This window comes from Bos mutus, chromosome 1 (assembly GCF_027580195.1).
Source record: "Bos mutus isolate GX-2022 chromosome 1, NWIPB_WYAK_1.1, whole genome shotgun sequence".
Taxonomy (NCBI): Eukaryota; Metazoa; Chordata; class Mammalia; order Artiodactyla; family Bovidae; genus Bos; species Bos mutus.
This window is the reverse complement of record NC_091617.1, coordinates 125,486,988-125,506,901: the sequence shown is the minus strand read 5'-3', so window position 1 is coordinate 125,506,901 and position 19,914 is coordinate 125,486,988. Positions and strand designations below refer to the sequence as shown.

The 19,914-nt window shown below is 38.6% G+C and overlaps 1 protein-coding gene across 3 annotated transcripts in view; it reads right to left on the bottom strand.

Moving 5' to 3' along the window:
* The window catches only part of XRN1 (5'-3' exoribonuclease 1), a 112,080-nt gene that overhangs the window by 21,377 nt on the left and 70,789 nt on the right, over positions 1 to 19,914 (bottom strand). For all 3 annotated transcript variants that reach the window (XM_070375006.1, XM_070375015.1, XM_070374997.1), the window contains exons 30-33: positions 19,091 to 19,160; positions 13,865 to 14,072; positions 13,299 to 13,394; positions 6,285 to 6,387 (exon numbers count right to left, since the gene is read on the bottom strand). In XM_070375006.1, the coding sequence (XP_070231107.1) occupies positions 6,285 to 6,387; positions 13,299 to 13,394; positions 13,865 to 14,072; positions 19,091 to 19,160 (477 nt within the window). The remainder of the gene's footprint in view (positions 1 to 6,284; positions 6,388 to 13,298; positions 13,395 to 13,864; positions 14,073 to 19,090; positions 19,161 to 19,914) is intronic.

Here is a 19,914-nt window from a genome sequence, read left to right as displayed (position 1 = left end):
CACTCCAGTGTTCTTGCCTGGAGAATCCCATGGACAGAGGGACCTGGTGGGCTACGGTCTATGGGGTTGCAAAGAGTCGGACACGACTAAGCAACTAACACACACACACACATTGGTGCAAAACAAAAACAAAAATCTGAACCAAAGTTATAAAACAAGAAAAGTTTTTTCAAAATAATTTTTAAAGAAAAACACCAATACAGTATACTAACGCATATATATGGAATTTAGAAAGATGGTAACAATAACCCTGTGTTCGAGACAGCAAAAGAGACACTGATGTATAGAGCAGTCTTATGGACTCTGTGGGTGAGGGAGAGGGTGGGGAGATTTGGGAGAATGGCATTGAAACATGTATAATATCATGTATGAAACGAGTCGCCAGTCCAGGTTCAATGCACGATACTGGATGCTTGGGGCTGGTGCACTGGGACGACCCAGAGGGAGGGTATGAGGAGGGAGGAGGGAGGAGGGTTCAGGATGGGGAACACAGGTATACCTGTGGCGGATTCATTTCGATATTTGGCAAAACTAATACAATATTGTAAAGTTTAAAAAAAAAAAAAAAGACTCCTGCTAAAAAAAAAAAAAAAGAAAAACATTTTATAAAGACTATTCTTAAACTATAGGAAATATATAAATACATAAAATACCATGTGCATATAAAATATAATCAATTAGACTCAGGACTCGGCACTTGGTATTTCCTCTGCTGGAAAGCTCTTCAGCAAGCTGATTCCATTTCCCTTTCATTTGGGTCTCTATTCAAATGTGTCCTTGGAGACGTATTACTTGACTACCATATTTAAAACAGCATCTGCATCACTCAATCTTCTTACTCTGCTTTATTTTTCATCATAGATTTATCATTACTACAGATTATGGAATTTACTCTGCCTATTATTAGTCTCAACCTTAGAATATAAAGTCCATTAGGTCAGAAAACTTGTCTGACTTATCCCCAGCACCTAAAACAATACCTTCCACATAATACAGCTGAATAAATAAATGAATAACAAAAGAGTCATATTTTGAACATGAAGAGCAATTTGATACAATTTGGGAATACTATGATCAAGAGAAGAGAAAAAGTACTGTAAGATGAAGATTCTCATCTGTGTATCTGTACTCCCTACTGTGCCTAAAACACAGTGGACTACTGAAACAAATGAAGAGTCAAAATACATAAAATACGTTAGAGAATATTAACAACAAAATACTTGCACATATTCTTAACAAAAATCTGTAATATAATTTGAATTTATTTATTTATTTTAAATTTTTTGGCCATGCCTTGCAGCATGTAAGATCTTAGGTTCCCCAACCAAAGACTAAACTTGTGCCCCTGCAGTGGAAGCATGACGTCTTAACCACTGGACTGCCAGGGAAGTCCCTGGAGTAATGTAATAGGCAAGTGTTTATATACATAAAAAGGTAACTGGATTACTCTAAATAAAATTTAAATTTATCTCAAAATGTGGTTAGTGAGGTGACATCAGCAAAAATACTGAAGGACCTCTACAAATTCTTTTCTCCATAAAAGCAACAAGAAAATGAATATAAATTACCAGAATCCTAATTTTCAGAATGATAGAAATTAATCAAAGACTTGCAACAATCTGGGATGTATTTCTTCAAGAAAAAAGACTGAATCTAGTAAAAACAGTGAGTTTTGTGACATTTTAACTTGCCCTGCCCAGTTCTATCTCTTACTCTCCAGTTCCATGAAGCCTTGAAAAAAAAAAACAGGAGTATATTTTTGGTGAAAATCCATAGCCTGGCTGCTACTTGAGATTAGAATCAGGCTAGAGTTCTTTCAAAGTGTTATTCCAACATTCTATGAGCCCAGTATTACCATGATACCAAAATTAAAGACATCACAAGAAAATTACAAATGTCCTTTATGAATACAGATGCAAAGATCCTCAACAAAATACCAGTGAATAGAATCTTGTACTGTATAAGGAGGATGATACACCAAGATCTAGTGGGATTTATTCCAGGTATGCAAGGTTGGTTCAACATATGAAAAACAATCAGTGAAAAAAAAAAACACATCGAATGCATAAAGGACAGAATCCATGTGATCATCTCAAAAGTCAAAGACACAGCATGTGACAAAAACTAATATCCCTCCTAGGTTAAAAAAAAATCAACAATCTAGGAATACAAAGAAACTTCTTCACCTTATAAAGGGCAGCTACCAAAACCCTACAGTTAACATTATATTTAATGATGAAAGACTGAAAGCTTACCCTTAAGATCAAGACAAGGATGCGTACCCTCACCACTTCTATTTGACTGATGGTTATAGCCACAACAATGAGGCAAGAAAAATAAATAGAAGGCACCCAGATTGTATAGGAAGAAGTAAAACTACATTTGCGGAAGCCACAAAAAACTAGGGCTAATAAATAAGTTCAACAAGGTGGAGGAATACAAGATTAATATACAAAAGTCAGTGTTATTTCTATAAATTGTAATGAACAATATGCTCCCAAAATTAAGGAAACAGCTCCACTGACAACTGTAATAAAATACTTATTAATAAATTTAACAAAAAATTCAAGACTTATACACTGAATACTATAAGACATCGTTGAAAGAAATAGAGAGGCTTATTGGGTAGTATTGATGACAATACTACCCAAAGTGGTCTACAGATTCAGTATAATTCCTATAAAAATTCCAGCTGCCATATCTGCAGAAATAGACAAGCTGATCCTAAAATTTATACGGAAATGCAAGAGACCAGAACTTGACAAATAATCTTGAAAAACAAAGTTGGAGGATTCAAATTTTCTAATTTCAAAACTGATAACAAAACTATGGTAATGAAGATGATGTGTTGTGCACAAAAAGATGGAATATAGATCAGTGAAATGCAATTAGAGACTAGAAATAAACCTATGCATCTATGGTCAACTGATTTATGACAAGGGTGCCAAGACGATTCAATGCAGTGCAAAGAAAATTCAATGAGCAAAGAACAGTCTTTTAATAAATAGTGCTGGGACAACTAGATGTCTATATGCAAGAGAGTGAATATGGACTCATACCATATACGCACTTATTCAAAAATGGAAAAAAGACCTAAATGTTACAGCTAAAACTGTAATGCTCTTAGAAGAAAACACAGGTGTAAATTTTTGTGACCTTGAATTAGGTAATGGTTTCTTAGATGATACCTAAAGCACAAGCAACTAAAGAAAAATCAGAAATAGGTAAATTGGATTTGGTCAAAATTTAAAACTTTTGTGCTTCAAGGACACTGTAAAGAAAGTTAAAAGACAACCACAGAATGATAGCACATAGCTGCGAATCAAATATCTGAACAGCATATAGTATATAGAACATAAAAAGTACTTCATAGGATATGGAATATTAAAAGTACTCTTACAACTCAAGAATGAAAAGACAACCTAACTTTAAAAAATTTTATTTCCAAGCAATGTATTTTTAACTCGGATGCAAACAAACAAACAAAAAAGAGAGAGAGAGAAAAAGAGAGAATTCCTTGGGGACCAAAACTGTAAATCAAGGTAGGATTAGCTGATTTGTCCCTCTGGGCAGTGTTCCTGACCCAGTTTGATTTAAACTTCGGGTATTTGGCTCTTTCACTTTGCAGGTGGAGAACTGAAGGCTTGTAAGGGGCGTGGCATTTTCACATGGACATGACTTCTTAGGGGCACGGTTTCCTAGGAGAGGGGACCTGAGGCTTTGAACTCAATTGCCACAGTATGTGAAAGTGCAAGGTCATGGTTCTTATGTTCTCACACTAGTTCTCCCATTATTGTTATTACTACTATTGCTGCTGCTGCTGGTGTCATTAATAAAAGCACTGAGTGTTCCTGATGGAACCCAGAACCCAATGGCTGTTCCAAGGAGTCAATAAGGGCAGCTCAGCTGAGTCAGTCTTTTCTGGGTACAAATACCCTTAAACTTGACCACTGTCCACTGAGGACGATGCTGTTGTTCCATCTTCCAGAAGAGAAGCCTAAGGCCCAGCATGGAGGAGCCCAGGCTTGGCCAGGATTTTTGAAAACCCAGGGGTACAAGGAGAGGGCAGGCTGCATCCCAATACACTCCTGCTCCTTCCAGAATTCAGGGTGGAATGGCCATGGGGTCACCAAGGCTTGGCCACTGACACAGCTACTCCCTTGCCGGGCCTGCCACTGCTGGGGGCTGGGTACCAGGAGCAGCGGGGTACAGGCTGGCACACTTTCCCAGCTGAGTGTGTGCCCAACTGGGGTGCATGCTTTCAGGGTACCCACACTTGCCTCCAGCCTGAGAGACACATAAGCCGTTACCCCACCCCCATCTTCCCCCAGACCCTGACAACCACACATCCACTCTTTATCTCTGTGGATTTTCTTGTTCTGGACGTTTCGTAGAAATGGAATCACACATTCTATGGCCTTCTGTGTTTGGCTTTTCTCACCTGCATTGTATCTGGGGGCTCATCTGCTTTGCAGGGTGTGTCACCGCCAAAGTTTGAATTTGTACTGCCTGCCCTGTGTCCCTGGGACCCCAGCAGCATAGCACCTTCCCAAAGCCTAGGATCTGGAGAGGCACCCCACCACACCCCTGGCATGGAGTGTGGTGTGGCACATACACCCTGGGCCCAGTGGCTACTCGCACAGCTGGCCCTCTAATCTCTGCCTAGAACCCTTTGTCCTTCCCTTTCTGCAAGTCAACACTCACACACCCTCTTGGCCTCTTCTCACCTGCCTCCTCCTCAGGGAAGCCCTCCACGCAGGCATGGACCCCTGAAAGCCTGTCTCTTGGCTCCGTCCACTTCCCCCACCTTGCCCCTATCTTGTAGGGTTTGGAATGACACTTCATCCTGCCACCCTCTGTGCCTTATCTGTCTCCTGGGTTAGGCTGCAGATTCAAGTGGCCTGGGTGTGTGTGTTAGTCACTTGGTCATGTCTGACTCTATGCGATTCCATGGACTATAGCCTGCTAGGCTTCTCTGTCCATGGAATTCTCCAGGCAAGAATATTGGAGTGGGTTGCCATTTCCTCCCCCCATGAAGACAACCTAATTTTAAAATGAGCAAAGGATTTGAATGTTTCTCTAAAGAAGATAAATAAACAGCCAATAAACACATGAAAACATGTTCAGCGCTATTAATTATTAATGAATTAGAAATGAAAACCACAAGGAGACTCCACTTTACATTTACTAGGATGACTATAACAAAAAAGTTGGATAACAACACTCCATAACAAGTGTTGTGGAGGATGTGAAGAAATTGGACTGTCATATATTGCTGGTGGGAATGTAAAATGGTCCAGCCATTTTGGAATACAGTGTGGTAGTTCCACAAAAAGTTAGGCATAGAGTTAACTCAGTTAACTCAGTAAATAAATAAAAGACTCAGTTATTCCTTTAATTCATATATGCTCAAGAGACCTGTAACCACATGTTCACACAAAAGTGAAGTCACTCAGTCGTGTCTGACTCTTTGCAACCCCATGGACTGTAGCCTACCAGGCTCCTCCATCCATGGGATTTTCTAGGCAAGAGTACTGGAGTGGGTTGCCATTTCCTTCTCCAGAGGATCTTCCCGACCCAGGGATTGAACCTGAGTCTCCTGCATTGTAGGCCGATGCTTTACTGTCTGTGCCACCAGGGTTTTCACACAAAAATCTGTACATAAATATCCACAGTAGCTGCCGTCTATGGGGTTGCACAGAGTCTGACATGACTGAAGTGACTTAGCAGCAGTAGCAGTAGCAGCAGCATTATTTATTATAACACAAAAGTGCAAATGACCCAAATATCCATCAGTGGGAGGATGCATAAACAAAACATTGTATTCATATAATAGAAAATTGTTCAGTCTTAAAAACGAATGAAGTACTGATATATGCTTCAACACGGATGAATCTTGAAAAGATTACACCGAGTGAGTGGAGTTGGTCTCAAAGATCACGTATTTTATGTTTCTATTTATAGGAAATGTCCAGAACAGGTCAATCCACAGAGGCAGAAGTAAGTTAGCAGTTGCCAGGGATAGGGGAATGACGACTAGTAAGTACAGACTAATGAGTATGACTACTAATAAGTATGATATTTCTTTTTGGGGTGATGAAAATGTTCTAAATTTAGATACTAGCATTTGGTTGTACAACTTTGTGAAAACACTAAAAAAACACTGATTGAACAATAAAAGGATGAATTTTATAATATGTGAATTATAACAATAAAGCTGTTAATTTATAAAAATAAAAGGAAGCACTTAGCACCATATGTATACTTTCTAACTCATAACTTACATTTTCTGTGAGGCTCATGTTTTCTCGGCTTAACGCTGTTGTCATTAAAGCCAGTTTTATGATGTTGAGTTACTTGACTTATTTCTTGAGGTAGAACTGCACCCTGAAAGTTAAAATTCTTATAAATGATCTAAATAAACTGTTAATATTAAAACTACTTTTCTTTCTCAATGCTTAATAGTTAACTTTATTATTTTTTTGTAAAAATTATAGACTTACCTAGAAAAAGATTTAAGGAATTCAGAAAAGTAAAGAGAATTTAAGAAAACCATTCAAATTCTACCACCCTTGAAATAACTATTATTGACATTATGATCATCAGTCCAGACACTTCTCTATGCACTAGATAGCAAGGCACATAGAAAACAATCACTTTACAAAAATGCTTTCAACAGAAAGAATTAAGTTTAATTTTGTTTGAAGTTAATACAGAAACTAAAGATTAAATTTTAGTTGAATGTTTCTTCACAACAGAAATATCAGCCTCTAAAGATCTTTCTAAATTTGCTTCAAAGTAACCCTTCCTCTAGAGTATGTGAGATGGGAAATGAGTAGGTATTACGAAGAGAGAACTGGACATGTTCAAGGTAAAGGATGAGTACTATTCTTTTGACTTCATTACTTTAAATATTTCCATTAATGAATTTTTAAAAATTTATTATTCCTGCCCCTATGTTATAAAAGTTGAGGATATCAGTCCTTCCACATCCCTTCCTTCAGCACCTGATCTTTATTAATATTTATATTGTCAAGGTATCCAAGTGCTGGAAGACTACTACTACCAGATAGCAAGACTGATTGCAAAGCTACTGTAACTGAGACAGCACATGAATGGACAAAATTAGCAAAATGACATATGAGTAAGTTTCACATAAAGATCATATCTGATCTTTTTGCTTTCTGATAGGGAGAAGAGGCATGAAGGCAAAAAGAGACAGATAACTTGCCATAGCAAGTGGGAGACAGAAGCAGAGTGGAGGCTGGAGATGTTCAATATAAATTAATCTCTCTATAATGATTAATTTTGCTTCTGGTGGACCCTATTTATTTTCTTCTGAGCACAGATGAATGAACACAGGGTATGAGCAAAGGCACCTCATGTTCTAGTTGGCAGTGGACATGCTCCAAAACAGCTGTGATATGCACCAAAGTGTGAAGGAAGGTCTAGTGAACTCACACGCACAGGAACATTTAGGGTTCTTTGGTCTTTAAGACTAAAGAAAAGGGCCAAGAGATTTCCATCTGCACAGTACAATGGCTGGTGGGGATTTGGGCTAAAGCAGTTCATTTGAGGGGATTCTGATGCTACAACAGGGAATCAAAACATCAGGACACAAATATTGTGTGTCTATTATGTGCCAGGCATAGTAAGATGTACTTTGCATCCATTATCTTAACATCATTATAATAATGCAACAATCATAAAAATGCTATGGTGTAGTCAGATTCCATGTTACAGATGACAGAACTGAGGCTCAAAATGATAATGGTTATAGGACTAAACAATAGGAGAGCTGACATCTGAGTCCTAATTCTAAAACCCATGTTCACAGTATGATTTCGGAGAAAAAGTGCCATAACTTTAATAAGAAAGAAAATATTCCACTTTTAACTATAGTTTTTTGAATTATTCTGTTTGATGTCTACATGTCTATTTATGTTAGTTGTATTGTTATATTCTGCCAATAAAGACTTCATTTCTTAAAAGACTTTTTAAAAAAGCAGTTTTATCAGATCAGATCAGTCGCTCAGTCGTGTCTGACTCTTTATCAACAGGTTCACAATAATACTGAGAGGAAGGTACAAAGATTTCCCTATTCCCCTCACCCCCACCTCCATACATGCACAGCCTTCCCCATTATTATCATCTCCCACTGGAGTAGGACATTTGTGACAACTGATGAACCTACACTGACACATAACTGCTACTTAAAGTCCGTATTTTACATTGGTTCCACTTTTGTTATATATTCTGTGGGTCTGGACAAATGTGTAATGACATTTATCTACCATTATACAGAATATATTCATTGCTCCAAAAATCTGTGCTCCATCTATTATCTCTCCCTTTCCCAATAATCCCTGGCAACCACTGATATTTTTACTGTCTCTATGGTTTTGCCTTTCCCAGAAGCTTGAATTCCTTAAAAAAAATCATGTTGAGTTCTCTAGAATTTGCTTATTAGATGAATACCAGGCTGCTTATTAATGCTTCATGGATATAAGGGTTATATGTGGTAGCTCATAATTCTTAGAATATAAAGTAGAAAAAACATGGGAGTGTTCAGCTGATATGAATAATGAAATAGCACCTTAATAACAGGAGATGCATACAGAAGATTCTATGGAAATACAAAATATCAAGTGTTGCGGCTGCTGCTGCTAAGTCACTTCAGTCGTGTCCAACTCTGTGCGACCCCATAGACGGCAGCCCACCAGGCTCCCCCGTCCCTGGGATTCTCCAGGCAAGAACACTGGAGTGGGTTGCCATTTCCTTCTCCAATGCATGAAAGTGAAAAGTGAAAGTGAAGTTGCTCAGTCGTGTCCGACTCTTAGCGACCCCATAGACTGCAGCCTACCAGGCTCCTCCATCCATGGGATTTTCCAGGCAAGACTACTGGAGTGGGGTGCCATTGCCTTCTCCGGTATCAAGTGTTGAGTTCCATCTAAAGGAAATTGGTGATAATATGCCAGTAGACCTTTTGGCAGTGAGAGAGGAAAGAGAAGGAAGGAACAATGCAAACATATAACCTGAAATGGAAATTATCTGTTTATGGGAGAGGGAAAATAAGGAGATCAATTTGACTGGAAGAGAGCATTTTACCAAACAGCTGGACATACTTTATATAAGAACTGTACAGGGTTGGATTATAGAAGACCTAGACATTAGTTTGAGTTGAGGCTGAACTCCAGTAGTTTTAAACAGGGAGCCCTATACATTCTAGAATATTTGAATAACACTGTTTTAGGGTTTGAAAAGACCTCAGAGTTCAGCTAAGTCCAATGCCTTAATTTTATACCTGAGGCCAAAGAAGCCCAGGGAAATTAGATTTGTGCAATTTGAGGCACAAAACCTGATTTCCTAATTTTGAGTCTAATATCAGATTTATCTTCACTATACTGCCTCAGGGTATAAAGTGAGTTCAAAACCAGGAGTCTTGGACTTCCCTACGGGCATAGTGGATAGGAACCTGCCTGTCAACATAGAGGTCACAGGTTCAATCCCTGGTCTGGGGAAGATTTCACATGCCGTGGAGCAACTAAGCCCATGTGCCACAACTACTGAGCCTGAGAAGCCACAGCAATGAGAAGCCCACACACCACAACTAGAGAATAGCCCCCTTCACTACAACTAGAGAAGGCCCATGCAAAAGGACGAAGACCCAACGCAGCCAAAAAATAAATAAAAATTATAAAAAAAACCCCAGGAGTTCTTATTAACTAGATACTTGGCTCAATTATGCTATGGGGACAACACAGGTGAAAAGATCTTTAGGAAAGATTGTGTAGGTAGTACTACGTAAGAAGAGCTGCTGCTGCTGCTGCTAAGTTGCATCAGTTGTGTTCGACTCTGTGCGACCCCACAGACGGCAGCCAACCAGGCTCCCCCATCCCTGGGATTCTCCAGGCAAGAACACTGGAGTGGGTTGCCATTGCCTTCTCCAACGCATGAAAGTGAAAAGTGAAAGTGAAGTCGCTCAGTCGTGTCTGACTCTTCACGACCCCATGGACTGAAGCCTACCAGGCTCCTCCGCCCATGGGATTTTCCAGGCAAGAGTACTGGAGTGGGGTGCCATTGCCTTCTCCGAAGAAGGGCTAGAAAGACATAACAAACAGGAAGCACAGATAGGAGGTTTATCTAGGGCTAGGGGCACAATTTAAGGTCTGGTTGTAAAAACTGAGAAGGCGCAAAAAGATTTGGGATCTCAATGCAAAAAATATTAGAAAGAAGCAAAAACTTTTAACTTTATCCTTTCCAGATTATATGCCCGGGTAAATTATTATGCTGGAAATAAGGACAGAAGAGGTTTTAGGTGAGGTCAGTTGTGAGATATTTTGAAGTTGAGGTGATGGTATAGCATCCATCTATACCTGTCTTCTAGAAAGTGGAGATACTGGGTTGATCTTGATTGAAAGGTTGGAATCAGAGACACAGACAGAGTGGTAATTAGTAGAGAAGTAAGAGTCACCGTTAAGCAATGAGGCAACAAGGAAAACAAATCTGTTGTGTTTTGGCAACAGTCCCCAATGAAAGGTTGAAAGCACAGAGGTTAACAAAGAACTTGAACACAGAGGGAAGGGAAAGAGGAGATTCAGGGTAATGTTTTCTCTTAGAGCAGAACTCCTTGAAAGAATTACCTATATTTGCTTCCTCCAATTTCTCTCTTCCTCTTCTCTCTTAAACCCAATCTTATCAGTATTTTACTCCTATCATTCAACTGAAACTGCTCTTGTCAAGGTTCCCAATGGCCTTCATGTGTTAAATTCTGTATGTAGTCAATTCTCAGCTTTTATCTTAACTGATCCATCTACAGCATTTGACACAGTTGATTACTCTATTCTAACATCTATTCTTCACTTGGCATGCAGAAACCACCCTTCCCTGGTTTCCTTCCTGTCTCATGGGCCATTCCTTCTCAGTCTTCTTTTTAGTCTCTCCAACACTTGAAGGATGGAATGCTCTAAGGTTAAGTTACTGAACCTTTCTTCTATCTATAACCAAGAAAGTGGATGTAGATAACATATATATATATATATCTTGGGTATATTTAAATATATATATATATATATATATATGCATATATATTCACATCTGCACATACATACACACAAACATAAAATGATTCCAAATTTCAAATCTATCTCTCCAGCCTGGACAACATTTATGACCTTCAGACTCAAATGTCCAATTCTACATCTCCACTCAGATATCTAACTCTGATATCTCTTCTTAATGTTTAACATACATCTCAAACTTACCAAAACTGAACTCCTGATATTCCCCCACAGATCTACCAGACCTGCAATCTTTCCCACCTCAGTTAACAGCCCATCTATCATTTTAGTTACTCAGACCTGAAGAATTATATCCTTTAATACATTATTTCTCTTTTACCCCATATCCATTTCATCATCAGCTGGAAATCCCTTCCAATATGTTAAGAATTTGACTACTTCTCACAGGGTCCTACTATCCTGATCCAAGTCAATATCAACTCAATCTTGATGATTTCAGTAGTTTCTGAACTAACCTGTTTCCACCTTGGGTCCTCTATATTCTATTCTCAAGGTAGTAGGCAGAGTGATGGAATTAAAATATAAGTCAAATCATGTCACTCTGCTGTGCAAAACCCTCTACTGATTCCTTATCTCACTGAGTAAAAGCCAGTGTCCTTATAATGATCCAGAAGGCCCTACTAGTATCTATCTGTTACCTCTCTAATCACATTTCCTACAACTCACTGTACTGATTCAGACACATGGTCTGCTTCCTTGTGTATGTCAGAGACCATCACTCCCAACAGAAACTTTGACCTCGTCTGGAATACTCTCTCCTCAGATATCTGTATATCCTCTTCTTCATTTCATTCAAATCTTTGCCCAAATGTTACTGGAACATTCCATTTAAAAAATTACAAAACCTTGCCTGCCCTCTCCACTAAATTCCCTATCCTGCTTCCCTACAATTTTTCTCAAACTTATATTATCATCTAATAACATTTATTTTCTTTTGTCTTATTTATTATCCTTTTCTCCCTACAATACTAATTGTATGTGAGTCCGGATTTTTGTTTTGTTTACAGCTGTATTCTTGGTGCATACAACAATGCCTGGCACATGGTAGGCACTTAATGTGCTGAATGAATGAAAGAATGATTTAAAAAAGCACTCCTGAAGAATGAGTGGTTAGCAGTATTAAATAAACAGAGGAATAAAGGGTTTAAAAATCTGGATATGGGTTACATTTATGTAGAAAGCACTTATGAATGTCTAAGGAAAACTTAAAATACAGCATATTGGCAGAGGTGACTTGTGCACTGTCACTCTCAGCTTTTTTTTTTAATTTTAGATTTTTCCCCCCATTTTATTATTTATTTATTTTAAAATTGAAGTATAGCTGACTCAAAATGTTGTTGTCACTCTCATTTTTATTTTAATTTCACCATCATTGCCTTTGCTTTTTTAATGGAACCCCACTCCAATACTCTTGCCTGGAAAATCCCATGGACACAGGAGGCTGGTGGGCTGCAGTCCATGGGATCGCTAAGAGTCGGACACGACTGAGCGACTTCACTTTCACTTTTCACTTTCATGCATTGGAGAAGGCAATGGCAACCCACTCCAGTGTTCTTGCCTGGAGAATCCTGGTGGGCTGCCGTCTATGGGGTCGCACAGAGTTGGATACGACTGAAGCGACTTAGCAGGAGCAGCAGCAGCAGCACTGATAATGCTATCATTACCGAAGGTATTAGAATAAATTAGGCCCTCATGGTGCAGGCCACTGGTTTATAAACTTGAGAGGACATTCCTTTTTGACTGAAGCTGAGAAGAAGGTAACTAGCAAAAAATGTAATAGGAATTTGTTTCTTTTCATCTTCTTTTGTTTGGTGACTGAGTCTACTCTTTTAGCAGAATTTCTTTCCTCTTCTTAATCTTGATCAAGGATTTGCTCATTCATATTTAAGACAACCACCTGCCAGCATAAAGCTATACATTCAAGTAGAAGTGAATAAGTTAATACATACCATTAAAGCCTTTATTAAATTTAAAATATAGTTATGATTTGTAAACAACTAGAAAAAAATCCAAAACTGATTTAAAATAAAAATTTTCTATAGTCTTACTCATTGGTCCAACATACGTGGTTGAAGAGAACTATGAAAATTTAAGATCCAAAGTGTTATTTCTCTTTTATGAGATTTCAGAAGAAAAACTAATCACTGCATACCTAAAAGAGAAATATAAAATATAAAAAAAAAAAAAAGAAATGTCCATTAAGCAAGGTATACTAACCTTCTCTTGTAGCAGTGGCTGAAAGTGTTGAACCTTTCCAGATCCCTGTAAGGACTGCCAAATGTTACAAAATTCATCATCATCTCTAGCAGGTACCTGGGGAAGTACAAAAAACTTCTTAAGGAAAACTGAAGCATAAATATGCACCAAAAAAAACAGTAGTTATCTACAAGATTTGAGGATTTTTGCTTGTTTCCTTTGTTATCATCTACTTACCTGTTTCTTAATTAGTCTATAATAAACCTGTTATTTGGATTTAAAAGTCTCCTTAAAATTTTAGACCATGAAATTAAATCAAGTATCTCACATAAAACAATTCAAGTTTTGCCCTCAGGGAAATGAAATAAAGGAAATCACACATGAGTTATATGGTGGGCATTTGAAAACTGCTTTTGAAAAACATGATATAGTCCCCTCCTTTTTACCTTTCCAATTAATGTCATTTCGTAGGGGATAACATAGATCATTTGGGTGATATAATTCAAAATATAAGAGTTAATCCATGAAGTAAATGTAAAAAGAGAAAACAGTTATTTTCAAGCTCATTATTTAAATAAAAATCTTACTTGAGTAGGAACAAAAAGTGATTGAGGGGAATGGTTCAGGCCTCCCAAATGCCCAGATGAAACTGATGAATTTGAGCTATAGTGATTCACAGCTGGCTGTGGTTTCACAATGGCTGTCAACTTCTGATTTCCAGTTTCAGAGCGACTCCCATGAGAAAGGTTCACCAAGGCACTTGTTGGCAGTCGATAACCTCTACCAGGTGAGCACCTAAAAGTAAAAAGTTGTAACAGGGTAAGAGGGAACTGAAACTAAATGTGCTAGGGAGAAGAATCAAATAATTCTGGGTGGACTGTTCATAATTTAATTAATAAATATGATTTTTATTTTCAATTAATTGATTGATTTACGGCTGCACCAGGTCTTAGCTGCTGCATGAAGGCGTTCTCTAGTTGTGGCAAGCAGGGCTACCCTCTAGTTGGGCGGTAGCTGCTCGGTGTTGTGAAGCTCTAGAGTGTGGGCTCAGTAGTTGTGGTGCACAGGCTTCATGTCCTTCCCACCCCGCTGCATGTGGAATCTTTCCAGACCAGAGACTGAACCTGTGTCCCCTGCATTAACCACTGGACCACCAGGGAAGTCCTGAATATTACTTTTAAATTCAGGAACTTGAAATTAGAGAAAAATCTCAATCTGTAAGATGATATATCTCTGGAAAGTTTTAGAATAGACTATTCAGCGCTATTAAGTGGGAGAAAAATGTTCTAGAGGTGTAGTTGTATGTGGAGGGGTGTGTGTGTGAGCTAAGCTTGTCTTCAGAAGGCTTGCAAAAGAATAGCTTAGTTAACTAATGAATAAAATTCCAAACTTCTTTAAAAAAAACAGTGGTTTTAACAGTCTGGGTTATAAAGCTAGCCAGTGTGCAGCTAGTGTGGCTCTACTGATGCAACAGGAAAAATGTTAGCTTTGATCACTTCCATTTCCTGATCAATTGTTGAGTCCAGCTCTTTTTATCCTCATCTTTCCATCTTAAAGTTCTAGAATTGGGAAGGCTAAGAGACAAGCATTTGTGATTTCTTCCTTCTTGGTCATGATAAAAGTATTTAGATATTAAAATAAGCCCTCTGTGGTCAAAAGCTTTCAACTCTGTTACTTCTTTAGAATGTAATATTCTTATATTCTGAGATCATGGGGAAGTAGAATTCTTTCATAAGAAATCTTTGTAAGATTTCCAGAAAATATTTTTGTGAGAACTATACTATAAGATTCTGCATTATGAAATGAATATACTGCAGGCAGGCAATCTTTAATATAACTCTCAATCAATTAAGAAAGAAGTTAATCTTAAAAACATATTTCAAAAGTTATTTGGCTAAGGTTATTGGTAACCAAATGAAAATCAAAATCAGATATGGGATCCAGACTCTGCTGCTGCATTTAAAGGCACAGACAATGTCTTTGGGTAACAGGCACATTCAAGTTGCAAAACAATAATGGCATTCTGAAGGTGATCACTTGCTGTAAGGACTGAAGATTGTGATTTCATGCAAAGAGATTAAATAACAGTAATTCACTTTTAATTTTAATTACCACTAATCAAAACAGAAAAGAAACTAAACAAACTGGAGTTCAGTTTTCCAGCTGGTGTTTAGAAAAGAAAGGAAAACTGGAAAGGATTTCATTTAATCCTCACAATCACCTAGTGAAGTGTACATCTTCATTATGGATGATATTGAGGGTCAGAATGCCTCTAACTAATCTACCCAAGGAAACAACAAAGTTAAGTGAGAGAGGTCACAATTCTAATATTCCATGGAGCCTCTAACGATCCTTTTTTCTGTCACTTTAAACTTTCTATTAATGGTCACCCAAAATAGACTTGAGGAAGTCTCCGCCATGGTAAGCTAAAAACAAACAATACAACCATCTTGCTTTAAACCTCCGAGTTCAGTTCAATAGTTGTCATGTCCAACTCTTGTGACCTCATGGACTGCAGCACGCCAGGCCTCTCTTCCATCACCAACTCCTGGAGTTTACTCAAACTCATGTCCATTGAGTCAGTGCTGCCATCCAACCATCTCATCCTCCATCCAACCATCTCGTCCCTTTCTCCTCCTGCCTTCAATCTTTCCCAGCATCAGGGTCTTTTCAAATGAGTCAGCTCTTTTTGGTATCAGGTGGCCAAAGTATTGGAGTTTCAGCTTCAACATCAGTCTTTCCAATGAATATTCAGGACTGATTTCCTTCAGGATGGACTGGTTGGATCTCCTTGTAGTCCAAGGGACTCTCAAGAGTCTTCTCCAGCACCACAGTTCAAAGGCATCAATTCTTTGGGGCTTAGCTTTCTTTATAGTCCAACTCTCACATCCACACATGACTACTGGAAAAACCATAGCTTTGACTAGGCGGACCTTTGTTGGCAAAGTAATGTCTCTTCTTTTTTAATATGCTGTCTAGGTTGGGCATAACTTTTCTTCCAAAGAGTAAGCGTCTTTTAATTTCATGGCTGCAATCACTATCTGCAGTGATTTTGGAGCCCAGAAAAATAAAGTCTCTCACTGTTTCCCCATCTATTTCCCATGAAGTGATGGGACCAGATGCCATGATCTTCGTTTTCTGGATGTTGAGCTTTAAGCCAACTTTTTCACTCTCCTCCTTTACTTTCATCAAGAGGCTCTTTAGTTCTTTGCTTTCTGCCATAAGTGTGGTGTCATCTGAGTATCTGAGGTTATTGATATTTCTCCCGGCAATCTTGATTCCAGCTTGTGCTTCATCCAGACCAGCATTTCTCATGATGTACTCTTCATATAAGTTAAATAAGCAGGATGACAATATACAGCCTTGTTGTACTTCTTTCCCGATTTGGAACCAGTCTGTTGTTCCATGTCCAGTTCTAACTGTTGCTGCCTGACCTGCATACAGATTTCTCAAGAGGCAGGTCAGGTGGTCTGGTATTCCCATCTCTTTCAGAATTTTCCATAGTTTGCTGTGATCCACACAGTCAAAGGCTTTGGCATAGTCAATAAAGCAGAAATAGATGTTTTTCTGGAACTCTCTTGTTTTTTTGATGATCCAGTGGATGTTGGCAATTTGATCTCTGTCCTTTGCCTTTTCTAAAACCAGCTTGAACATCTGGAGTTCACAGTTCACGTACTGTTGAAGCCTGGCTTGGAGAATTTTGAGCATTACTTTGCTAGCGTGTGAGATGAGTGAAATTGTGCAGAGGTCTGAGCATTCTTTGGCATTGCCTCTCTTTGGGATTAGAATGAAAACTGACCTTTTCCAGTCCCATGGCCACTGCTGAGTTTTCCAAATTTGCTGGCATACTCAGTGCAGCACCTTTACAGCATTAGGATTTGAAATAGCTCAGATGGAATTTCATCACTGCCTCTACGTTTGTTCGTAGTGATGCTTCCTAAGGCCCACTTGACTTCACATGATGCCTGGCTCTAGGTGAGTGATCACACCATCGTGATTATCTGGGTTGTGAAGATCTTTTTTGTATAGTTCTTCTGTGTATTTTTGCCACCTCTTCTTTTTTTAAAAAATTAATTTATTTTAATTGAAGGCTAATTACTTTACAATATTATAGTGGTTTTTGCCCTATATCGACATGAATCAGCCACAGGCGCACATGTGTTCCCCATCCAGAATGCCTCTCCCACCTCCCTCCCCATCCCATCCCCCAGGGTCATCCCAGGACACCAGCCGTGAGCATCCTGTCTCATGCATCAAAACCTGGACCGGCGATCTGCTTCACATATGATAATATACATGTTTCAATGCTGCCCTCACTAATCATCCCGCCCTCGCCTTCTCCCACAGTCTAAAAGACTGTTCTCTACATCTGTGTCTCTTTTGCTGTCTCGCATATAGTGTCATGATTACCATCTTTCTAAATTCCATATATATGCATTAGTACACTATATTGGTGTTTTTCTTTCTGACTTACTTCACTCTGTATAATAGGCTCCAGTTTCATCCACCTCGTTAGGACCGATTCAAATGCATTCTTTTTAATGGCTGAGTAACATTCCATTGTGTATATGTACCACAGCTTTTTTATCCATTCATCTGCCGATGGACATCTGGGCTGCTTCCATGTCCTAGCTATTGTAAGCAGTGCTGTGATGAACACTGGAGTACCCGTGTCTCTTTCAATTCTGGTTTCCTCGGTGTGTATGCACAGAAGTGGGATTGCTGGGTCGTATTTGCCACCTCATCTAAATATCTTCTGCTTCTGTTAGGTCCATACCATTTCTGTCCTTTATTGAGCCCAACTTTGCATGAAATTTCCCTTGGTATCTCTAATTTTCTTGAAGAGATCTCTAGTCTTTCCCATTCTATTGTTTTCCTCTATTTCTTTGCACCGATCACCAAGGAAGTCTTTCTTATCTCTCCTTGCTATTCTCTGGAACTCTGCATTCAAATAGGTGTATCTTTCATTTTCTCCTTTGCCAGTTATCCTAACTGCCAGTTATCTTTTCTCCCCTTCAAGGTCAAACTTCTCAAGGGTCAGCTGTTTCTTGTCTCCTTTACCCCACTGGCTGTTCACTCCTCAAACCATTCCAACCTAGCCTGAGCGTCTACAATTTCACTAAATCAAATGACAAAGAGTTATCATGTCTCTCAATTCAAAGAATGTTTCTATTCCTCAAGTTATTCAACCATTAAAAAAATGCAGTCTGATCATGTCACATCTCTGATTTTGATAGCTTCACACTGCTTTAAGGATAAAGGCCAAGATACCACAATCCTTAGCATGTGCTGAAAGCAGGTTACCAGTTCCTGCACAGTGTGGTCCTTGTTCTTTTCCCTTACTCTAATCTTACATGGCTGCTGAGGCTGACACACCTGCGTTCTTTTAGTCTTTTAAATGAGTGAAAATGTCCTCTGCTGCATATGCTATTCTGTTTTTCTGACCACCTGTTTCTACTCTTTCAGTACCTAGTCTTCATGTCCCATTTTAAACATCACTTCAAGAAAGCCTTTCTAGAATGCTCAGATCACACTCTATTATAGACACCTGAACTATTAATACTTTTTCCCAGCACTTGTCACATTTTAATTAAAAAATTACTATTTTTAGTAAGTTAGTTATATCCCTTACTAAAGTGAAAGCTCTGTAAGGGTAGAAACCATGTCTGTCTTTTTCAGTGTTACAACCCTATTACAAGTATGAGTCTCATATGTACTAGGAACTGAAATTGTGGACAAAAAAGCAAGTAATGTAAAGTCATTGGCCATATGGACATATTTACGAAGTGTAATTATCATCTGGAAATACAAACCTTATTGTTAAGCCTCCAGGAAATTCTTCATCAAATAATACTTCAAATAGTACATCAGCTTCTCTATTAGCTGTTTAAAAAAGAGAGATTGAAAAATCATATGATTAAAAAAAATAGAATGTGAGTTTTTGGAGTATTAGAAGCATTACAACTATCAATACAGATGCAAATGAAAAGAAGATAAGCTCACAGATTCCCTTACTTGTATTAACTTAAAGAAAAATAATACTATTTTAAATTAGATGCTGTGAGAATTAATTATATTTTTATCTGTTTTTTATATGTTGGAAATTATTCACAAAAAGAGAGTTAATAAAAGAGAGAACTCTGGAATTTGTAGTTTAGAAGGTTTTACAGTTAGACAAAGGAAACGGAGATTTGAAGACATGGCAGTAATGAGGGAAAGAGAATGGAGACAAAGGATATATTACTAGATAGAACTGGCAGGAGTTTGTGACCTGTGTAGATAAAAAGACTGGAGATGGCAAAGATGACTCCAAGGTTCTGGCAGGAGATGACTTGGTAGATAATGGATGTCATGATTGAGACATGAGACATGTGAGAAAGACTATGGTACAATAAACCTTAAAGACGAGCAGAGAAGAATAAATTTGGCAGAGAGGCTAAGCCACTTCAGTCGTGTCTGACTCTGTGCGACCCCATAGACGGCAGCCCACCAGGCTCCCCTGTCCCTGGGATTCTCCAGGCAAGAACACTGGAGTGGGTTGCCATTTCCTTCTCCAATGTATGAAAGTGAAAAGTGAAAGTGAAGTCGCTCAGTCGTATCCGACTCTTAGCGACCCCATGGACTGCAGCCTACCAGG